Below are 18176 nucleotides of genomic sequence, written 5' to 3'. Positions count from 1 at the left end.
ACCCGCACTGGGATGTCCTCAGATCTTTGTTTAGCGGTAGCGAGAACTAAGAACTTATTTTAATGAGATTGGAAGGACAACCAATTGCAAATCAAGGTTCGAAACATACAAAGGGACGCCACTGTGGCAACTAAGACGACAATGCCACCCGCTTAAAAACATTATCATACACACACGAACGATTCAGAATGATATTTTTTCTTAATACTTCTTAAAAGTATAATTATTTTATATCTGTTTCGATCGATTCATTATCATTATTTCTACGATTACTGTCATGTTAAAATATTATTATCACTATTGTCATTATAAGTTTCATAAGGGTCGACTCAGATTTTTGTTCGTTGTCACTCAAAATATTATCACAAAACGGGTTTTTTTCAGGCAATATATGCACATCTTCCTCCTCCACCGTGCCTTTCCCCTTCACCTGTGAGAGGTTCGTCATGTGTCAAGGTGGCACGGTGTCGGTGGTGGCCTGCCCCGCCGACACGTGCTACAACGCCGAAACGTTGCTTTGTCAACAAGATGGCGGAGACAAGCCGTCCAAATCAGGTAATTTTCTATTTATTTTGTATCCATTGAACCTGGTTTGCACATCAAGAGCGACAACAGCAATGTTTTTTTTTTGTTAGTTCGTTGTTTAACGCCGCACTCAGCAATATTCCAGCTATATGACGGCGGTCTTGAAAATATTCGAGTCTGGACCAGACAATCCAGTGGTTGACATCATGAGCATCGACCACGAAATTGGGGAAAACAGCTATGTACGGCCACTGTTACTTTCAATTGAGTTTTTAGCGTTAATTTTACGTAAACCACCTTTATAGAAAAAATATTGAAAATATTGTTTCAAAATAAAATCGGTAGGTAACATCAAGGTGTATCGATTCAATAATAAAAAGAATTCAGGAAATATCCGAACGCCTTTAAGTTATAATTTGTTGTTATTTCAGATATATCGCTTGTGACATCAGCAGCTATTCAGAACGCGAGCACTCCGTTTGTGACGTGCATGGCTTCCAACGTGACGGGCCAATATAACCTCACCATCTCTCATTCCAACGACGCCGGCATATTTGAGAGCCTTGTTTCAGTGTTCCTGAACACTATGACGTCATATTCAGCCTTGACCTCTCGCAACGTCACCCCCAGCGTGACGAGGGAAGACGGCATGGTTGCTGTATCTCTAATCGCCCATGCCATCTCTTGCACAGATGGGGGATTATATAGATGCCATCTACAAACAGCTTCTGACAAGATCAGCAGAGATGGTACCGTGACAGTTAATGGTAAGGGAATGAGTGAGTGAGTGAGTGAGTGAGTGAGTGCCGCTTTGATCAGTATATTCTTACATCACAGCGTGATGACGCAGATGGTTGACGTTTCCACGTGAGCAGGTTTGATGCAGATTAAACATGATTGACTAAAGGACGATTCCGGGATAGGGGCTTGTGGTGTCTTAAATAGTAGGACCCAGATTATTATTATGTTGGTTGGTGTGTTGTTTTACGCCGCACTCTGCAATATTCCAGCTATATGACGGCGGTCTGTAAATAATCGAGTCGGGACCTGACAATCCTGTGATTAATATCATGAGCATCGATCCACGCAATTGGGATCGATGACATGCATCAACCAAGTCAGCGATCCTGACCACCCGATCCCGTTAGTCGCCTCTTTCAAAAAGCATAGTCGCCTTTTACGGCAAGCATGGGTTGCTGAAGACCTGTGTAGTGAAATAATATGAACTAAATGGTATGTATATTCGCACGTTATGACCACTGGGTGCTTTTGTTTTGGCTTTTTTGTATGCTTACTGTGACTATGGTCGAGCAAACTTGGAGGCTGGGACTAGTACCATCCAAATATAAAAGCTATCGTCAGAGACTGTTTAGCCTCGATTATCCGCCTGAACAGTCAGTGAGTTTGGTTTAACGCCGCTTTGAACAGTATTCCAGTTATAACACGGCGTGTCAGCTTAATGTGGGAGGAAAGCCCGAAGTGATGCAGGTCTCAGACGTTTACCACTTCGGCGAAATCCACGAGCGCGGAATATGGTACTGATAAACCTAGAAACACAATCGGGGCGAACCGGGATTCGAACCCAAAATCATAGGTTTCTGGCGTGCCCAAGGGACGCAACTCTGCACAGCGAATCACGGCGCCTAAGACGACTGGGCCACCCGTGGCCCCCTGTAATATAACTGTAAAGTAATATAACTTTACAGTTCCGTTATCGTAACATATGTATCGTGATAAGGATTTCGATTTAACGAGGTTGCACTTTACAATTATTTCATTGATGTATAAAAGGATTGCAGGGAGACATTAGTTCATCACCGTTCATCATCGTCACAATCATCATGCAATAATTATTACTTCAGCACTTTCATCATCATCATCATCAAAACAAATGCCGTCACGTTAGTATCATCATCGTAGTCGTCGTTGTTGTGATTGTTGTGTTTTGTTGTTATTATTTTTTAAGATTACGATTACTGTTATCATTTTCATCATCACCATCGTCATCATAATTTTTATTGTTATCACTATTATTTAACAGTGCTCATTCATATCCAATAATAACCCTATATCATGGTTATATTATTGTTCAAAACTGTCGTATTATTTCAGCCCACCCAAACAAGCCATCCCTTTCATTTGATGCGGAGCTGAGAGTGGGCAGGTCAACCCTGGCCGAATGCAGGGGGTTCGTTGGTTCTCCTGGAGGAAAAATACTATGGTTCTTGAAACCCGCTTCCATGCCAAACTTTATACAACTGAACATTGCCAAAGACACAACTGAAATGTTGGACTGTTCCAATCACGTGGTTAGCAGCTTCGTGTACACCCCTGTCATGGCTGCAAATGGATCCGTCCTAAAATGTGTGTCGTCCAATGAAAACTATCCTCACATATCAGGAGAAGACAACAGCGACAGCACACAACTGCTGCTTCTGACGGGTACGTAGTTGGCACGATGTGACAATGAAAACATTGTTCATTGCGCGTTGAACACATCTCAGTAACTCAAATCACCATTACGTCTTTAGTTGGCATATAGAAATTGGACAACTTCTTTCTTGTTTGTAACGACGTTTTAGGCGTTTACTTCTGACCCCTTGATCAGATGAAGGGATAAGAGGTAGCCGTGAAACGTCGTTATTTACAAGGCTTCTTGACACTCGATCAGATGAAGGGACAAGAAGTAGCAGTGAAACGTCGTTATTAACAAGACTTCCTACCCCTTCATCAGATGAAGGGACAAGAGCTAGCTGTGAAACGTCGTTATAACAAGACTTCCTATCTCTTTATCAGATGAAGGGACGAGAGGTAGCCGTGAAACGTCGATATAACAAGACTTCTTGACCCTTCATGAGATGAAGAGACGAGGGGTAGTCGTGAAACGACGTTATAACAAGACTTCTTGACCCTTCATCAGATGAAGGGACAAGAGGTAGCCCTGAAACGTCGTTATAAACAAGACTTCTTGGCCATTCATCAGATGAAGGGACGAGAGGTAGCCGTGAAACGTCGTTATAACAAGACTTCCTATGTCTTTATCGGATGAATTGACGAGAGGTAGCCGTGAAACGTCGTATTAACAAGACTTCTTGGCCCTTGATCAGATGAAGGGACAAGAGGTAGCCGTGAAACGTCGTTATAAACAAGACTTCTTGGCCCTTGATCAGATGAAGGGACGAGAGGTAGCCGTGAAACGTCGTTATAACAAGACTTCTTGGCCCTTCATCAGATGAAGTGTGTGGCTGCTTGTACAAATCCGAACTTTTAAAGTATTTTGGTATGACGCGACTGGGTATGGAACCCCGGACTTTCCGCTCTCCGGGCGGACGCTCTACCACTAGACCAAATATGTCCTATGATGTACATGACAAATGGTCCCTTGGGGTATCCGGCAATCTATGCTTGTAGGCGACCACTAACACGACGACATGTTGCGCATAACAGCAATCACTGGATTGTCTGGTCCAGACTTGATTATTCACAGACCACCGTCATAAAGCTGGAACGTTTGATTGTTTTGTTTGTTTGTTGTTTAACGCCGCACTCAGCAATATTCCAACTATGTGACGGCGGTCTGTAAATAATCGAGTCTGGACAAGACGATCCAGTGATTGACATTATGACCATCCATCCACGCAATTGGGATACGATGACATGCACCAACCAAGTCAGCAGCCTGACCACCCGATCCTGTTTGTCGCCTTTTACGGCAAGCATGGGTTGCTGAAGACCAATTCTACCCCGGATCTTCATTGCTAATGTTCACATGCATCTCTTCTTTGACTTCAATACAGTGATTAGGTGTTATCTGCCTTACTCCGCTCTACATGGTGATCACTCCTATGCACAATTCTGTGGATCGCAAAGCATTTACTTGATCGCAGCTGAGCCCCTATGTCAGTGAATGAGCTCTTCTTATGGCGAAGTCAGCAACGTCTGTATTACAGTGGAATATTTGATGTATAATGTTGGACAGGGAAATCCTATTCCTTTGTACTTTATATCGATTGTAGTGTGATCATGGCCCATGATATGGCTTAGGTCCGATTCAATGGGTAGGGTTTTACGCGGCTTTTAGCAATATTCCAGCAATATCACGGCGGGGGACGCCAGAAATGGGCTCTACACATTGTACACATGCGGGGAATCGAACACGGGCCTTCGGCGTGACGAGCGAACGCTTTAACCACTAGGCTACCCTACCTCCCGAGTCCGGGTCAAATGTGAGAAATGAAATAAAAGATTTTGATAAAAAGGTGAGATGATGACGTCACGGCCAACACGAAGCTATGGTGCAAGGTAATTGTCGTAATAGAATGGAAAGGTTCTACACTTGATAATCGATGATCCAAGCAAAAATGTGGAAAGCGTTTTGTTTGTTTGGCTTTTTGTTTGTTTTTTACACCGTATTTAGCAATATTCCAACCTCATGTACATAACATGGGTCTGAAACTAATCGAGTTTGGACCAGAAAACCCAATGATTGACGTCATGAGCATAGATCTGCTCAGTGATACTGTGACATGCATCAACCAAGTCAACGAGTCTGACCACCCGATCCCGTTAGTCGCCTCTTAGAACCAGCTGGAGTGCTGAGGCTCAATACCGACACGGATCGACCCGGGTCTATCCATTAAGTCGCCTCTTACCCTTGTGACCAATTGTAAATAAACGAATCCGACAGACCACTCAACTACAAAATCAACTTACCTTACCTTACGCGTCTAACGACCAGCATCAGTTGCTGGGCACGAGTTCTAACCACGGGGTATTCGCAAATGACAGGGGCAACACCATAAATCACATAACAGATGTCCTTTACATACCGTTCCAGACAACACTGTATTTAACATATGTATATTGGTACAACTGTGAACAAGGCCCGTAGTGAATGATTGCCATAACAAATGACTAAATACCAGAGGGTGTGTGATCGTATCGCGATAATTAATGTTGTCTCGAGGGTTGGTTGATTTGTTTTTTGTTTATTAGGTGCAATATTCCAGCTATATGACGACGGTATGTACATAATCGAGTCTGGACCAGACAATCCAGTGATTGATATCATGACCATCGATCCACGCAATTTGGATCGATGACATGCATCAACCAAGTCAGCGTGTCTGACCACCCGATCCCGTTAGTCGCCTTTTACGACAAACACAGTCGCCTTTTACGGCAAGCATGGGTTGCTGAAGACCTATTCTACCCCGGATCTTCACGGGTCGTTGCCTCGAGGGGACACCGAGTTGATGGAACCGTTGGTTAGGTTCGGTCATCAAACCATCAAACCTTAACCAATACAGACGTCACCGACTGTTGATAATCACTTGTATCGTTGTTTCAGGTACGGAATGCAGAGGTAAAGCAGATAACAGTAAAGTCAGCCACCCGTACACCTGTAACAAGTACATACATTGTTCTGGATCAACACAGACTGTAAACACCTGTCCCGAGGGTGTATGTTTCGATTCAGTCACACAAACCTGTTTAGATGGGCCCTGAAGATGAACCGACCAACATTTGCTTTATTATTTTGTGGATGTCAAAAACCTGTTGGGGGAATGTCAAGGTCACAAGTTCCCCGGATGACAACAGATCACCACGATAGGTACTGGTTACTATATCGTCTGTGCCCCGTTCCAGGAAGCGACCTTAGTGCCATGACTATCTCAAGTCAGTGTTAAAGTTAGGGCGTTACGACCGTCTACGAACTAAGACAGTCTCGGAGAAGCTGCATATTGGGTTGCCCAATTTTATTTATTTTATATTTTTTATAAAACTGTATTACTACGTGTTTGTATTTTATCAAAACTGTTTATAAAATCATGGCAAGCGCCAATGAACACTGTATAATAAATATATTATTATAAAATATTATATTATTATTATCATTATTATTCAAATAAGAAATGCAGTAAAAGGGTTTGGCTCAGCATCAGCTCAGGGCCCTTGCCGCCTCTACACGCAGCCCAGACAGCGAATCGGACTTCTCCCAGGAAGCGCTTGCCTAGTTAAACCCACCCAGAACTTTTGTGAAGACTCCCCAATACTGCACCCTTCTGCATTACCCAGATTGTCAGAAGGGCTGTATTCCTTGTAGCAAACCCGGGTACTCTCCAACTATCGGTCAACAGTTTGGGAGGTACCAAAAGCTAGGGCGCCAGACAGGGTAACAACAAGTACCATCTTTTAACGTCTTTTGGTATGACGCGGCCCCGGACCTTCCGCTCTCCGGGCGGACGTTCTACCACTAGACCACGGAGGCGGTCATTTGATGTATAATGCCACACTTAACTGATTGCTTTTTTCATATTTAGAAGTGTTGGGGGCGTGTGTGCGAAATAGTTCATTTCAATTGATTACTGACACTGAAACTGGTTGTTTTATGTTCCGTTTTTATTTATCATATAGTTTAGTCTCTCTCTGTGTTTAAGCTCGCAACAAATTTTCTTCGGAGTCAATATAATATCCATTTGCTTATTTCAGGCAAAATTACATTCAGTAAAAATATTTCACACATAGACCATATCCAACAGAAAACGACTCTAAGAGCTGCTGGTTTTGTGTGAATGTTGCCTTTGGTATGGTGACTAATTTGCGACATTTCTTTGTTGGTTTGTTTGTTTGTTGTTTAACGCCAAAATTCATCTATATGTCGGGGGTCTGTAAATGATCGAATCTGGAGCAGACAATCCAGTGATTGACATCATGAGCATCGATCAACGCAATTGAGATCGATGACATGCATCAACCAAGTCGTATCCCAATTGCGTGGATCGATACGCATGCTCCAGACTTGATTTTTTTACAGACCGCCGTCATATAGCTGGAATATTGCTGATCGCAGCGTTAAACAACAAACAAAAATATCAAAACATACTTCTTTGCATACTTACTCTTTTCATGTTCGGTCACGTACAACTTCAACAAACAAACATTTCCATATGTCAACTCTTAATTAGCAAACACAGAGTGAAGCAAGAAGCTAGTGAGGCTAGGACCTAGTCCTGTACTATGTGTGTGAAATATACGCAGTCTATAATCTGCAATAGCACAGTCTAACTATATCTGCCTTTAATTTACCGCTTGGAGCAAGGCTCCTTATGAATTCCATTTTGTAAATATTTGCATTGCCTTAATCGTGGTCTGACTGGGGGTCCTACATGTAACGGTATCCTCCCCTCAGTCATACAGGCCATTTGTCATACAGCTTATAACAACATAGGATATGCATGACTTGACCACTAATCCCCTGCCTTCTACCTATCAATATGGACTGTTACATACAGGCCATTTGTCATACAGCTTATAACAACATAGGATATGCATGACTGGACCACTAATCCCCTGCCTTCTACCTATCAATATGGACTGTTCCACACAGGCCATGTGTCATACAGCTTATAACAACATAGGATATGCATGACTGGACCTAACCCCCTGCCTTCTACCTATCAATATGGACTGTTCCACACAGATCATTAACTGTGTTTATGTTTAAGTTTGAATTATTATGATAATTATAGGGAACACCAGGATTATAATTATGAATGATCTTGTGCTAATTCATTTACAGAATGTAAGAAAACAAATTGTAAAGCAGAAAAGTAATTAATAAATTAGTATGGTTTATTCAACAGATTATTATAAATATGAACCATGTTTAACGAGAATTGATAATATAATTCAACATTCAAAGCATCATAATGGCGGATAATGGCTATCCAAGCTTCAATGGGTGACATGCAGCATCAAGGAGTGAGTGAGTGAGTGAGTGAGTGAGTATGGTTTAACGCCGCTTTTAGCAATATTCCAGCGATATCACGGCGGGGGACACCTTAAATGGGCTTCACACATTGTACCCATGTCAGGAATCGAACCCGGGTCTTCGGCGTGACGAGCGAACGCTTTAACCACTAGGCTACCCGACCGCCCGCAGCATCAAGGAACTGGATTGGACTTTTCCTTCCTTGGGTCAGTAGATGTTTCAGTCTCTGGAGTCTGTTGTCATTTATGACTTTAACATTGTTGTTGTGACAAAGACCTTATCTCAGAGCGTAGGGTCATACCATTACAGCTTAAGGTGAGTGCTCTAATTACCCCCCTACTCAACTGTATGACGATTGGCATAACAAGGTGTATGACAAATGGCCTGTCTGACTGGGAGGGAACCCATGTAACACACATGGCAGCATGTACTCCATCGTGACTATGATTAGTAAAAGACAAGTATGATGTCTCTTGACCGAACAGGCTTTGAGGGTCAAATATTTGCAACTCCAGCGAGACAAGCTGCTTTCCCGTCAGCTAATATAAGGCCTTTCTTTGTAGTGCTCTGGTGGCACTAGACGACACGTCATGGTCCTTAATCTTTTAGAAAATGGTTATACAATGTTTGTAAAGCACTCTCTCAGTATAAAACATTAAGGACATCTTCAAGGAGAAGAAGAAGACGTCTGTAAATAAAGCGACAAAGCCCTTTTAATATCCAATAGAAATCTCTGCATAAAGCAGAGTCGATTGTACGATTCCGACTATATCTTGAGCATGTGTTTATGAATCACTATCACATAGTAATGATACCAGGTGTTCGCGAAAAGGTGAGCGTATAGCACGCTCTCAGTGAAAACATTTAGGACATCTTCAAGAAGAAGAACAACGACAACAAAAATATTTTAGCCGTGTCACATATTGCACGATACAATAAATCATATAAAAGCAAACAGCGCAATACCCGGCCGCAGGGCATTTCAAGTTTAGACAGTTGCCAGGTTTTTCACAAACTTTTTTCCGAGCCCCAATCAAACGTTGCGAACCCACAGACGGACTTGTGTTTTCAATTCAAGAACTATCAGATCGAACACCTACTACAACCGCGGATATAAGGTGGCTACCTCTTCCTTACTGTAACATTAACTGAACAGATTTAAAATATAAATGTAATTATCGCATATGCATTCATAACGTTTGTTAATAAGTAACAAAAATACGTTTAGAATTTCTTGTGATCTGGAACCAATGCAAATGAAACGGAGATATGAAAAAGAAACCTAACTTGCTTGTAAATGATTGGATGATAAAATAGACTGCTTCAGCTTCTGATTTCGTAGGTCTTCAATCAGGTGAGGTGAAATGTGGTTTAACGTCGCGTCCAAGATTTTGGCACTTACATAGCAACGTGCATGCACGTGTGTGTGTGGCTGCTTGTCCGATTGATGCCGATTTATAGTGCTAGCTCACTGAGATACCATGCCGCAGTTTAACATGAATATCCCGCTCAGACACAGTATACTGACTCCGAGCCGACCAGCCCTTGTTTTAGCCCCTTAATGCCGAGCGCCAGACAGGGTTACAACAAGTACTATCTTTTTACGTCTTTTGGCATGGCGCGGCCGGGGATCGAACCCCTGTCCTTCCGACGCTCTACCACTAGACCACGGAGGCGGTCTCTTCAATAAGCGTTGTCCATACTGAGATTGGTGGTGAGTTCAAATATATGCCGATGTGAGAGTCTAAACGTTCTGATTAACAATAATGCTCTGTGTCAATACGTTTTGCCAAATATACTACCTGTAGAATTGGCACTTATTATTGATACACGTCCATGTTTTTGATGCACACAATGTGTTTCTTGCTATGCAATAGTGAGGAATGGTAACACTATATTTGTACCATGATGTTTCCGTGGTTTGTCCAGGAGAATAAGTGACTTGTCTTTGCAGGTGTTTGTGACTTGTATTGTATTGCAGCAACACATAATATTTTTTTAAGATTTACTTTCATTTACTGTTGTAACCAATTCAGCTGAAGTAGCATCCACCCCAGGAGTTTTGCCTTTCCTTGCTGCAAGTAACTCTACGTACCGCTACAATGGATATGAGTAGATTTATATCGCTGTCCCTGTATCTGTCTGTGAATCACTTCGGGGAGTAGAGACTGAACTGACGTTACAGCTGTGTAGCACTGTGTCAGTGTCAGAGCTGATAGATCCATCAGGCAGGCAACTTGCATGGGAACAGCATGTTAACTCTTGGAGGCCGAATGCAGCGACTCACACCACATACACACCAAACCACACCACACCACACCACACAACACCACACACAACACCACACCACACCACACCACACCACACCACACAACACCACACCGCACCGCACCGCACCGCACCGCACCGCACCACACCACACCACACCACACACTCACACCACACCACACCACACCACACCACACCTCACTTTCATGTAGCATGATAAAATCATTGACGATAACGATCATGAGTAATTTATTCTGAGACATGTTTTGCCGATTAAGCGATGGCTTGCATTAATGATTTATCTGTATCAGAAACAATTCTGTGAACAATTTCCACTTAATTCAATTTAATTGGAGCGTCACACTGGGTGTTGCGGTATATAAATGAAGCATTCTAGTTTATAAAAAAAATATGAGAAACATTTTATCCTTTTGGTTGCATGACGTCCAAATTTTATGGAGATAACGTCAGATATTTGATTGAACTTCCATTAGCTTGAGAAGCACATACGTTAAGACAGGAATCGATACATGTGTCCCGGCATGCTAAAGTCCAGAATTATTAAACATGTTGTCATTTGTATCCAGCGAACACGAATCATAAAGACATGCAATTAGCGAAATGAAGTGTTAATAGGGGGTTGTGTTTGCTGTCAATACATAAACCATTGACTTGGGTTTAATCAGCCGTCGGTAGCGTAATACTTCAGTACTTTGATGTCATCTTGCGGCGTTATCATGCCTGATGCATGTACACATTATTAACGTGAATGCGATGATCTTTTATTTTATATTACCCATAGGGGAGCGGCTATCGAGAAACTATTTTATGTCTAGCTGAGAATTATGATTTTAGCTTTTCGCTGATAGATAAATGCGTATTTTAGTGTTTTCTAAGCTTTATTATCATGACGTGAAGTCATATGAGTGTGTTGTTTAGAATTATGGAATTATGAAATTAAGACGGTAGCCACGGTTGATGACGCGAAAAATATTTTTTTATGGGACGTGAAACCATCCGTTGACTTCGCCGATGTATACTGACACACAATAAAAACGAACAATCATATGTTGAGGCATTTAGAAATTATGTGCTTTTGTGCTCAAGTCCATTTCGAAAAAAATCGAATGAGATTCGAACCCGAATTATATATAAGTTGTGTTTGATTACCTCATGCATAAATAAACAGATCAACTTTATAAGATTGTTGTAGCCATTTTGCCAAATATTACAAAAATCGATTGCGCATTATGTTTTCAGACGGTTTCAGTATATTTTGTATGTAATCGGCAAACAAGTCTTGTTTTCCTGAAATTTGTTACGAAAAATATGGTTTTACGTCGCTTGTAGCAACGTTCAAGCAATATCGAGGTGGGGGCACAACAAATAAGCTTCACACATTGTACTCTGGTGGGGAATCCAACCCGGCTTTCGAGCTTTTGAACCTGACGAGCGATCGTTACAACCATTGGGGGGGGGGGGCGTGGAAATTGCGTCAGAATTTAAAATAACGTTTGATGGACATGCTGGTTGTGCAAAACGAGTTGTGAAATGAAAAGTATTCGGTTCGTACCGTGCTCGTGAATAAGGTTCACAACATTCAATGCCTCTGTAAAGCTTTCAAAAGGTTTTATTGTAGACATGTGGAGAACATTGCCAAATTTGAAGTGTCAGTGACAAAAGTCGGATGCAATTCCCTATTTTGACTTGTACCAACTGTTTCCGTGTATTTTCAGGTGAACAATTAACTTGCCTTTGGATGTGTTTGTGACCGGTGCCACTGATGGGTCAGGATACGCTCATATTCACGCGAACATCTGGTACCATCACTATTTGATAGCCATTTATAAACACATGTTCATGATATTGACGGAATCGTAAAATTGATTTCTTATGAATATGGAAAGGGATTTGTCCCTCTTAGCTCACCGATATGGTCAACTGCTGACAGGGGGCACCGGTGGCCCAGTCGTCTAAGGCGCCGCGATTCGCTGTGCAGAGTTGCGTCCCTTGGGCACGCCAGAAACCTATGATTGTGGGTTCGAATCCGGGTTCGCCCCGATTATGTTTCTAGGTTTGTCAGCACCATACCCGTGCTCGTGGGTTTCCCCGAAGTGGTAAACGTCTGAGACCTGCATCACTTCGGCCTTTCCTCCCACATTAAGCTGACATGATGTGATGTAACTGGAATACTGTTAAAAGCGGCGTTAAATCCAACTCACTCACTCACTCAACTCCTGAGACGTTTTTTTCACATGAAACTGAAAAATCGATTTGCAGGGTTGCGTGCCAGAAACATGATAGTGGGTTCGAATCCCTAAGTATCCCTGATTAGAATTGTAGGTTTGTTGGCACTATACTGGTGCTCGTGGGTTTCATGAGGAAGTAAACATCTACAACATACTAAACTTCAAAATAAAGCTGACCTACCATGAAATACTGTTCAACCGAAATACTGTTCAAAGTCGCCTTAAACTAAATTCACTGAATCACAAAAAAATCCCAAGGCCTCAACGAAAATATTAAAAGGTCGGTATCTAGGAACAGGATCTAGATTACACTCTCATGAAAGGTGTAGCTTCCCGATGCTGACAACATATATCCCCCAGTGCACGATAGGAGTTGGCAATTGTTCAAGATGTCCGGCTGCTCCGCCATATTGAAATCTGTGCAGTCTTCTCTTGAGTTGCACTGCACGCCGCAGTCGATTGGGGTCGCCGCATGTGTTGTCATGACGACCGAACATCCGCTGACTTGATTCCTATGTGTCACGTAGATGTTCCATGTCTTGTCACGTGTCGCGGTGATGACGACAACTACAACAGAGCACAAGGGCATGATAAGGTTGTACGTGACCGAACATGAAATGAGTATGTATGGAAAGAAGTATGCCTTGTTATTTGTTTCGGGCTTTATTACGTCGATCTGTAAATAATCGAAGTTGACCAGAAATTCCAGTGATTGACATCATGAGCAATTGGGTTACGATGACAGCCATCTACCGAGGCAGATAATCCAGTGATTAACATCATGAGCATCGATCCGTGCAATAGGGATACGATGACATGCATCGGCCAAGTCACAGGCCTGACCACCCGATGCCGTTAGTCGCCTCTTACGACAAACATTGCTTAAGACCAATTTTAACCCCGAATCTTCACGGACACAAAGACGAAAGACCAGAGAACAACCAGTCTCGATTATCCGACGAAACGGAAAGGCTCTTCGCATCACAGTATTGTTTCACATAACACCAATAACAGCTAGGTAAAGTACTAACACGACATAAAGATTGATGCATTCAGGAAGCAAATTCTGGATTACTTATCATTCATCTCGGGCAGTAAGTCTGCTGAAATCCGGACTAACCAAGTTTCGGATTAACGAATCACGAAGTCAGATCCATTGTATGCAGATGTTGAAAACAGTGGTCGTCCGGAAATCGAGGTGTCCGGATTAAAAAGGTTTAGATGTAATTACTCTCACCCGTCTCGCATGTCGACCCAGTATACCGCGCTCCACACAGGCAGTGGAAGGACCCCCCATCGGTCACACACCTCCCGTCGTTCAAGCATGGGACGGACACACATGGATCGGCAGCTGTGATCAACAGGAAAATAACGATTGATCTCACATCTATTACGCTGTTGCAATTATATATAATTGTACAATATATTTCTGGAATCTGTAAATTTCTTAAACCTGTCAGGTACAAAACTGCCGGGAAAAAGAAAGTATACATTCCAGTTTGGTATATATTTAGCCACGGTCAAAGATGGGTGTTTACTTTCCTATGCTCGGCAGTTTACTGTATTCCTTTACAAGAAAGAGTTCATATGAACACACTATTCATTGTAAACGACGTCTTCCCGACGGCTGGACTAACGGATCTATGCATCGTCCAATGAAAATCACGTAACGAAATCGACATCCGGTTCGTATACAACGTGGCTACTGCATTCAGATGTCGGTCAATTTAACGATATGCATAACATGTTACCGTCAACTGGGCGTCGACAAATATTTTCCACTTCTGTTTTTAATCAGCGTGTTAAGGTGAATTTATTTCACTCCGTGAGATGAGATCCGTTTTTTTACAATGTAGATCTTGATTATTGATACGATCTTCTTGGCCTTGCGCCGCCATTTTTTAAGCAAATACAAGTGGAATCTGATTGGTCAATAGGAGAGACGTGGAAGGGTTGAAACTGGACTGTTATAGTCTGTTAAATCCCTTGCCTCGGGAAGATGGTTAAACGATCACGGCCACACGAATACTGAAACTTATTGATGTTGTTCGCTATGCTGGAACACAAATCGCACCTTAAAAAATCGATTATATCAATTATATTGGGTTCACAATCAGATTTAACTGATTGCCTTTTTCTTAATTAGAAGTGTTGGGGGCTTGTGTGCGATATAGTTCATTTCAATTGATTACTAACATTGAAACTTGTTGTTTTTATTTAACATATAGTTCAGTCTCTCTGTGTGTTTAAGCTCGCAACACATTTTCTTCGGAGTCAATATATATCCATTTGCTTATTTCAGGCAATACTACATTCAGTAAAAATATTGCAAACATAGAACATACCCAACAGAAAACGCCTTTAAGAGCTGCTGGTTTTGTATGAAAGTTGCCTTTGGTATTGTGACTACTTTGAGACATTTGTTTGTTTGTTCGTTTGTTTGTTGTTTAACGCCGCACTCAGCAATATTTCAGATATATGACGGCGGTCTGTTAATAATCGAGTCTGGACCAGACAATCAGTGATTGACATCATGAGCATCGATCCACGTAATTGGGATCGATGACATGCATTAACCAAGTCAGCGAGTCTGACCACCCGATCCCGTTAGTCACCTCTTACGACAAGCATAGTCGCCTTTTACGGCAAGCATGGGTTGATGAAGACCTATTCTACCCCGGATCTTCACGGGCCACTTTGCGACATGTGCACATTGCGTAATACTATTTAGAACTATCAGAATGACGCCGGACAATGATCAATACGAACCAAAGGACATCCCTCCCAGAAATCCGTATGCAGCATCGTGACTCTTCTGTCCATAGATGACCATTCCAAGATGCTGGACCTGTGTCTCAAAAGATGACCCCTTCACATCCAGGGCAGGAGCTGACAGCACAGCAAGGTCACTCCCAGGGATGTGTTCAATCTGATCAGGTGCGCTAAATGTAACCCCAGGGTAGGCGGTGGCGTTGTAGTACACGGTGACGTAGATGTTGAGTGATGTCACCAACAGCCATGTATAGTCGTACCAGGGGTTGCTGAAGAAGCGGTTAGTGGGGGGAACAATCGCCATAAATACGTCCCCAAAACCCCCGACCACCAAAGTACCGTACATGACAACAAGGACTGGTTTGGAGGAATAGAGCAGCTGCGTGCCTGTTGTTGATGAGTCGATGTCCAGGAAGCTTCCAGCTTTCAGGACGAATTGAGCTTGACCCCCAACTGTCACCGTTGTGTTGTCTAAATGGGCAACGACTCTGTGGATGGTGCCAGTGGGACTCTGGGATGTTGTTGTGATGATGTAACTGCTTCCAAAGGTTTCAACAGGAATCATCATCTCCATCAGAAGGTCCGCCTTGGGTGAGGTTCCAGGTAATGCTGCCATCTGGTTTCCTGAAAACACTGCCACTGGTTTGTCGCTGGTGATGACGGTGCCTGTGAAATCCCCTCCGCATGTTAAGCCAATCACGTCAAAGCGGTTGATGGTCTTCGTGATGGTGGTTCCGTCCGTGTGTCCATCACTGCCACAGCTCCCAGTGATGAGGCGAAGGGCGATGGTTACTTCTGTATTGTCCTGTGTCCCAGCGATGATGAACTCACTCGGGGCAGGGATGGCTGATCTGGACACAAGGACATAATGTCCGGTTAAGTGATTAACCGGGATGGCGAGGAAAGTCCCGCCGCTTTCTTGTCTGTAGCTGGACCCGAACAACGATATGGGTTTCGTTGACGTTACGTACACGACTTTCCGCTCAATGGCCATTGTCATTCCTCCGAGATACTCAAAGGCGGAACCTGGGATATAAACGGATTTTGGAGACAGTGGGGTTAGTGTTTCTGTTTTGAAGAAATTAGTGTGGTCGCTTGTTGTCGTTACTGCGGCAGCCTCTTCGCTCCAAAAGTATAAAGCATAGTGTTTTTCGTTGACATGGCCATTGATGAAGGCTAGGATGAACTCCTGACCTCGATGGTCCTCTGAAATATTGATGTGGAAATGTATCACATCTGTATGGAAAGGGCGTAATAGTATGACTTTCAATAAATAAATAATTTCATTTTGGTTAATTTGAGGGACTGATCACTTATAAGAGGGGGGTTGTGGTCCTGAAACAAATGTAACGTGTATTGGCTGGGGTGTGTGTGTGTGTGTGTGGGGGGGGGGGGGGGGGGGGGGGGGGGGTCATGAATTAAATGGTACATAAAATGGGGTGGGTTCAGCAAAATGTGATACAGTCCCAAGACCAGTCTCAAGCCCAAATAATAAATGACCACTCCCTTCCAGTACGGAGAAGCATTGCCTATTTGACCACTATAGACCCGTTTACAGAGAATTTCTGATAGTGTGGGAGTCGGAGTGTTAACAGTGAATGGCTCTAAAAATTGGGGGAAAAATAATTTGAAAACTGTTCCTTTGACATGTTCTCTATCTTGAGAAAGGAAATGTCGGTCTCTTAGAGTCTGTCAGGAAACCTTCCCTTACCTTGGCTCTGACTGGATGCCACCATCAGTGGAGGGATACACCTACAGTGAAAACAAGGAAGGTATTTATATCACGTACAGAGAAACCTCGTTAGTCCGGAACCCGTTCGTACGTCATCCCCACCGGACCATAATTGTTTGGACTTTCTATACAGGTTCTACTACACCAAAACAGAATAAGAGCGGATTGAATCACCTGTCAGCTGTGATTGGATGATTTTTATCAGTATTTTATTTTTTACAAATACACATCCATCCAGTGATTAAAACTGACCATGTTTTTTTCTATTTTTAGTGCTGTCTCTATTGGTATGATGACTTGTGCTGAATGTAACCACAAATATTTTCACATTCGTGACCAACTCGTGTTATTCCGGTACAAGCCGAATAGCGTGGCCATTTTTGCGACTGGGTTCCGTCTAAGCGTAAACGGGCATAGTTGAAATGCCAACTCGTTGTGTAATGATTTGTGTATATGTCCCGCATGTCATATATATTCCAGATGCTATTTAAAACACATCAGGACTTACAGTATTATACAGTATGATTGAACACATTTAACTGTATCTAAAGTATATTTTAGATGCAAGACATGTGTCAACTCAAACATTATTCCTGCGGGATTCTTTGACCGAAGTACTTGAAGCCACACGCGCATTTTGATTGGTTTGTCGTAACATTCATCGATTGGGGGACGAGTCTTCTTGCAGGTTGCGGAAAGAGACGAGTGGTGACGAATGATATTTTCAAGCAAGTGACATTCAGTGCGGACCTGGGGGTAGTGTGTTCAGCTTTCTGTACTCGGAAAAGTTACTGGCTAAGCTAGCAATTGTTTTATTGCTTCTTTAAGGCGACACTGTGCACACATATGCATGTAA

The 18176-nt window shown here is 42.7% G+C and overlaps 2 protein-coding genes across 2 annotated transcripts; one reads left to right on the top strand and one right to left on the bottom strand.

The window, feature by feature from the left end:
• Positions 1 to 1016: 1016 nt before the first annotated feature.
• On the top strand, positions 1017 to 6369 carry LOC124150065. The gene is made up of 3 exons (XM_048402173.1): positions 1017 to 1292; positions 2638 to 2967; positions 5876 to 6369. Exons 1-3 carry the CDS (start codon positions 1112 to 1114, stop codon positions 6031 to 6033), a joined length of 669 nt encoding a protein of 222 aa, XP_048258130.1. The 5' UTR covers positions 1017 to 1111; the 3' UTR covers positions 6034 to 6369.
• Positions 6370 to 15574: 9205 nt separating this feature from the next.
• On the bottom strand, positions 15575 to 17324 carry LOC124150066. Its single transcript, XM_046521969.2, has 2 exons — positions 17300 to 17324; positions 15575 to 16794 (listed from the first exon to the last, which is right to left on the bottom strand). Exons 1-2 carry the CDS (start codon positions 17322 to 17324, stop codon positions 15575 to 15577), a joined length of 1245 nt encoding a protein of 414 aa, XP_046377925.2.
• Between the last annotated feature and the right edge of the window lie 852 nt (positions 17325 to 18176).

Source organism: Haliotis rufescens, unplaced genomic scaffold, assembly GCF_023055435.1.
Source record: "Haliotis rufescens isolate VD_foot unplaced genomic scaffold, xgHalRufe1.0.p SCAF_25, whole genome shotgun sequence".
NCBI lineage: Eukaryota > Metazoa > Mollusca > Gastropoda > Lepetellida > Haliotidae > Haliotis > Haliotis rufescens.
Note: the sequence above shows the minus strand (reverse complement) of the source record. Positions and strands in the feature narration are given on the sequence as shown.

Excerpts from the sequence above, each read along its gene's own strand:
- LOC124150065 (XM_048402173.1), top strand. The coding sequence starts at position 1,112 with ATGACGTCATATTCAGCCTTGACCTCTCGCAACGTCACCCCCAGCGTG. Across the intron at positions 1,293-2,637 it reads TGGTACCGTGACAGTTAATG|CCCACCCAAACAAGCCATCC; the intron begins GTAAGGGAATGA and ends GTATTATTTCAG. Across the intron at positions 2,968-5,875 it reads ACAACTGCTGCTTCTGACGG|GTACGGAATGCAGAGGTAAA; the intron begins GTACGTAGTTGG and ends TCGTTGTTTCAG.
- LOC124150066 (XM_046521969.2), bottom strand. The coding sequence starts at position 17,324 with ATGGTGGCATCCAGTCAGAGCCAAG. Across the intron at positions 16,795-17,299 it reads GGCATCCAGTCAGAGCCAAG|AGGACCATCGAGGTCAGGAG; the intron begins GTAAGGGAAGGT and ends TCAATATTTCAG.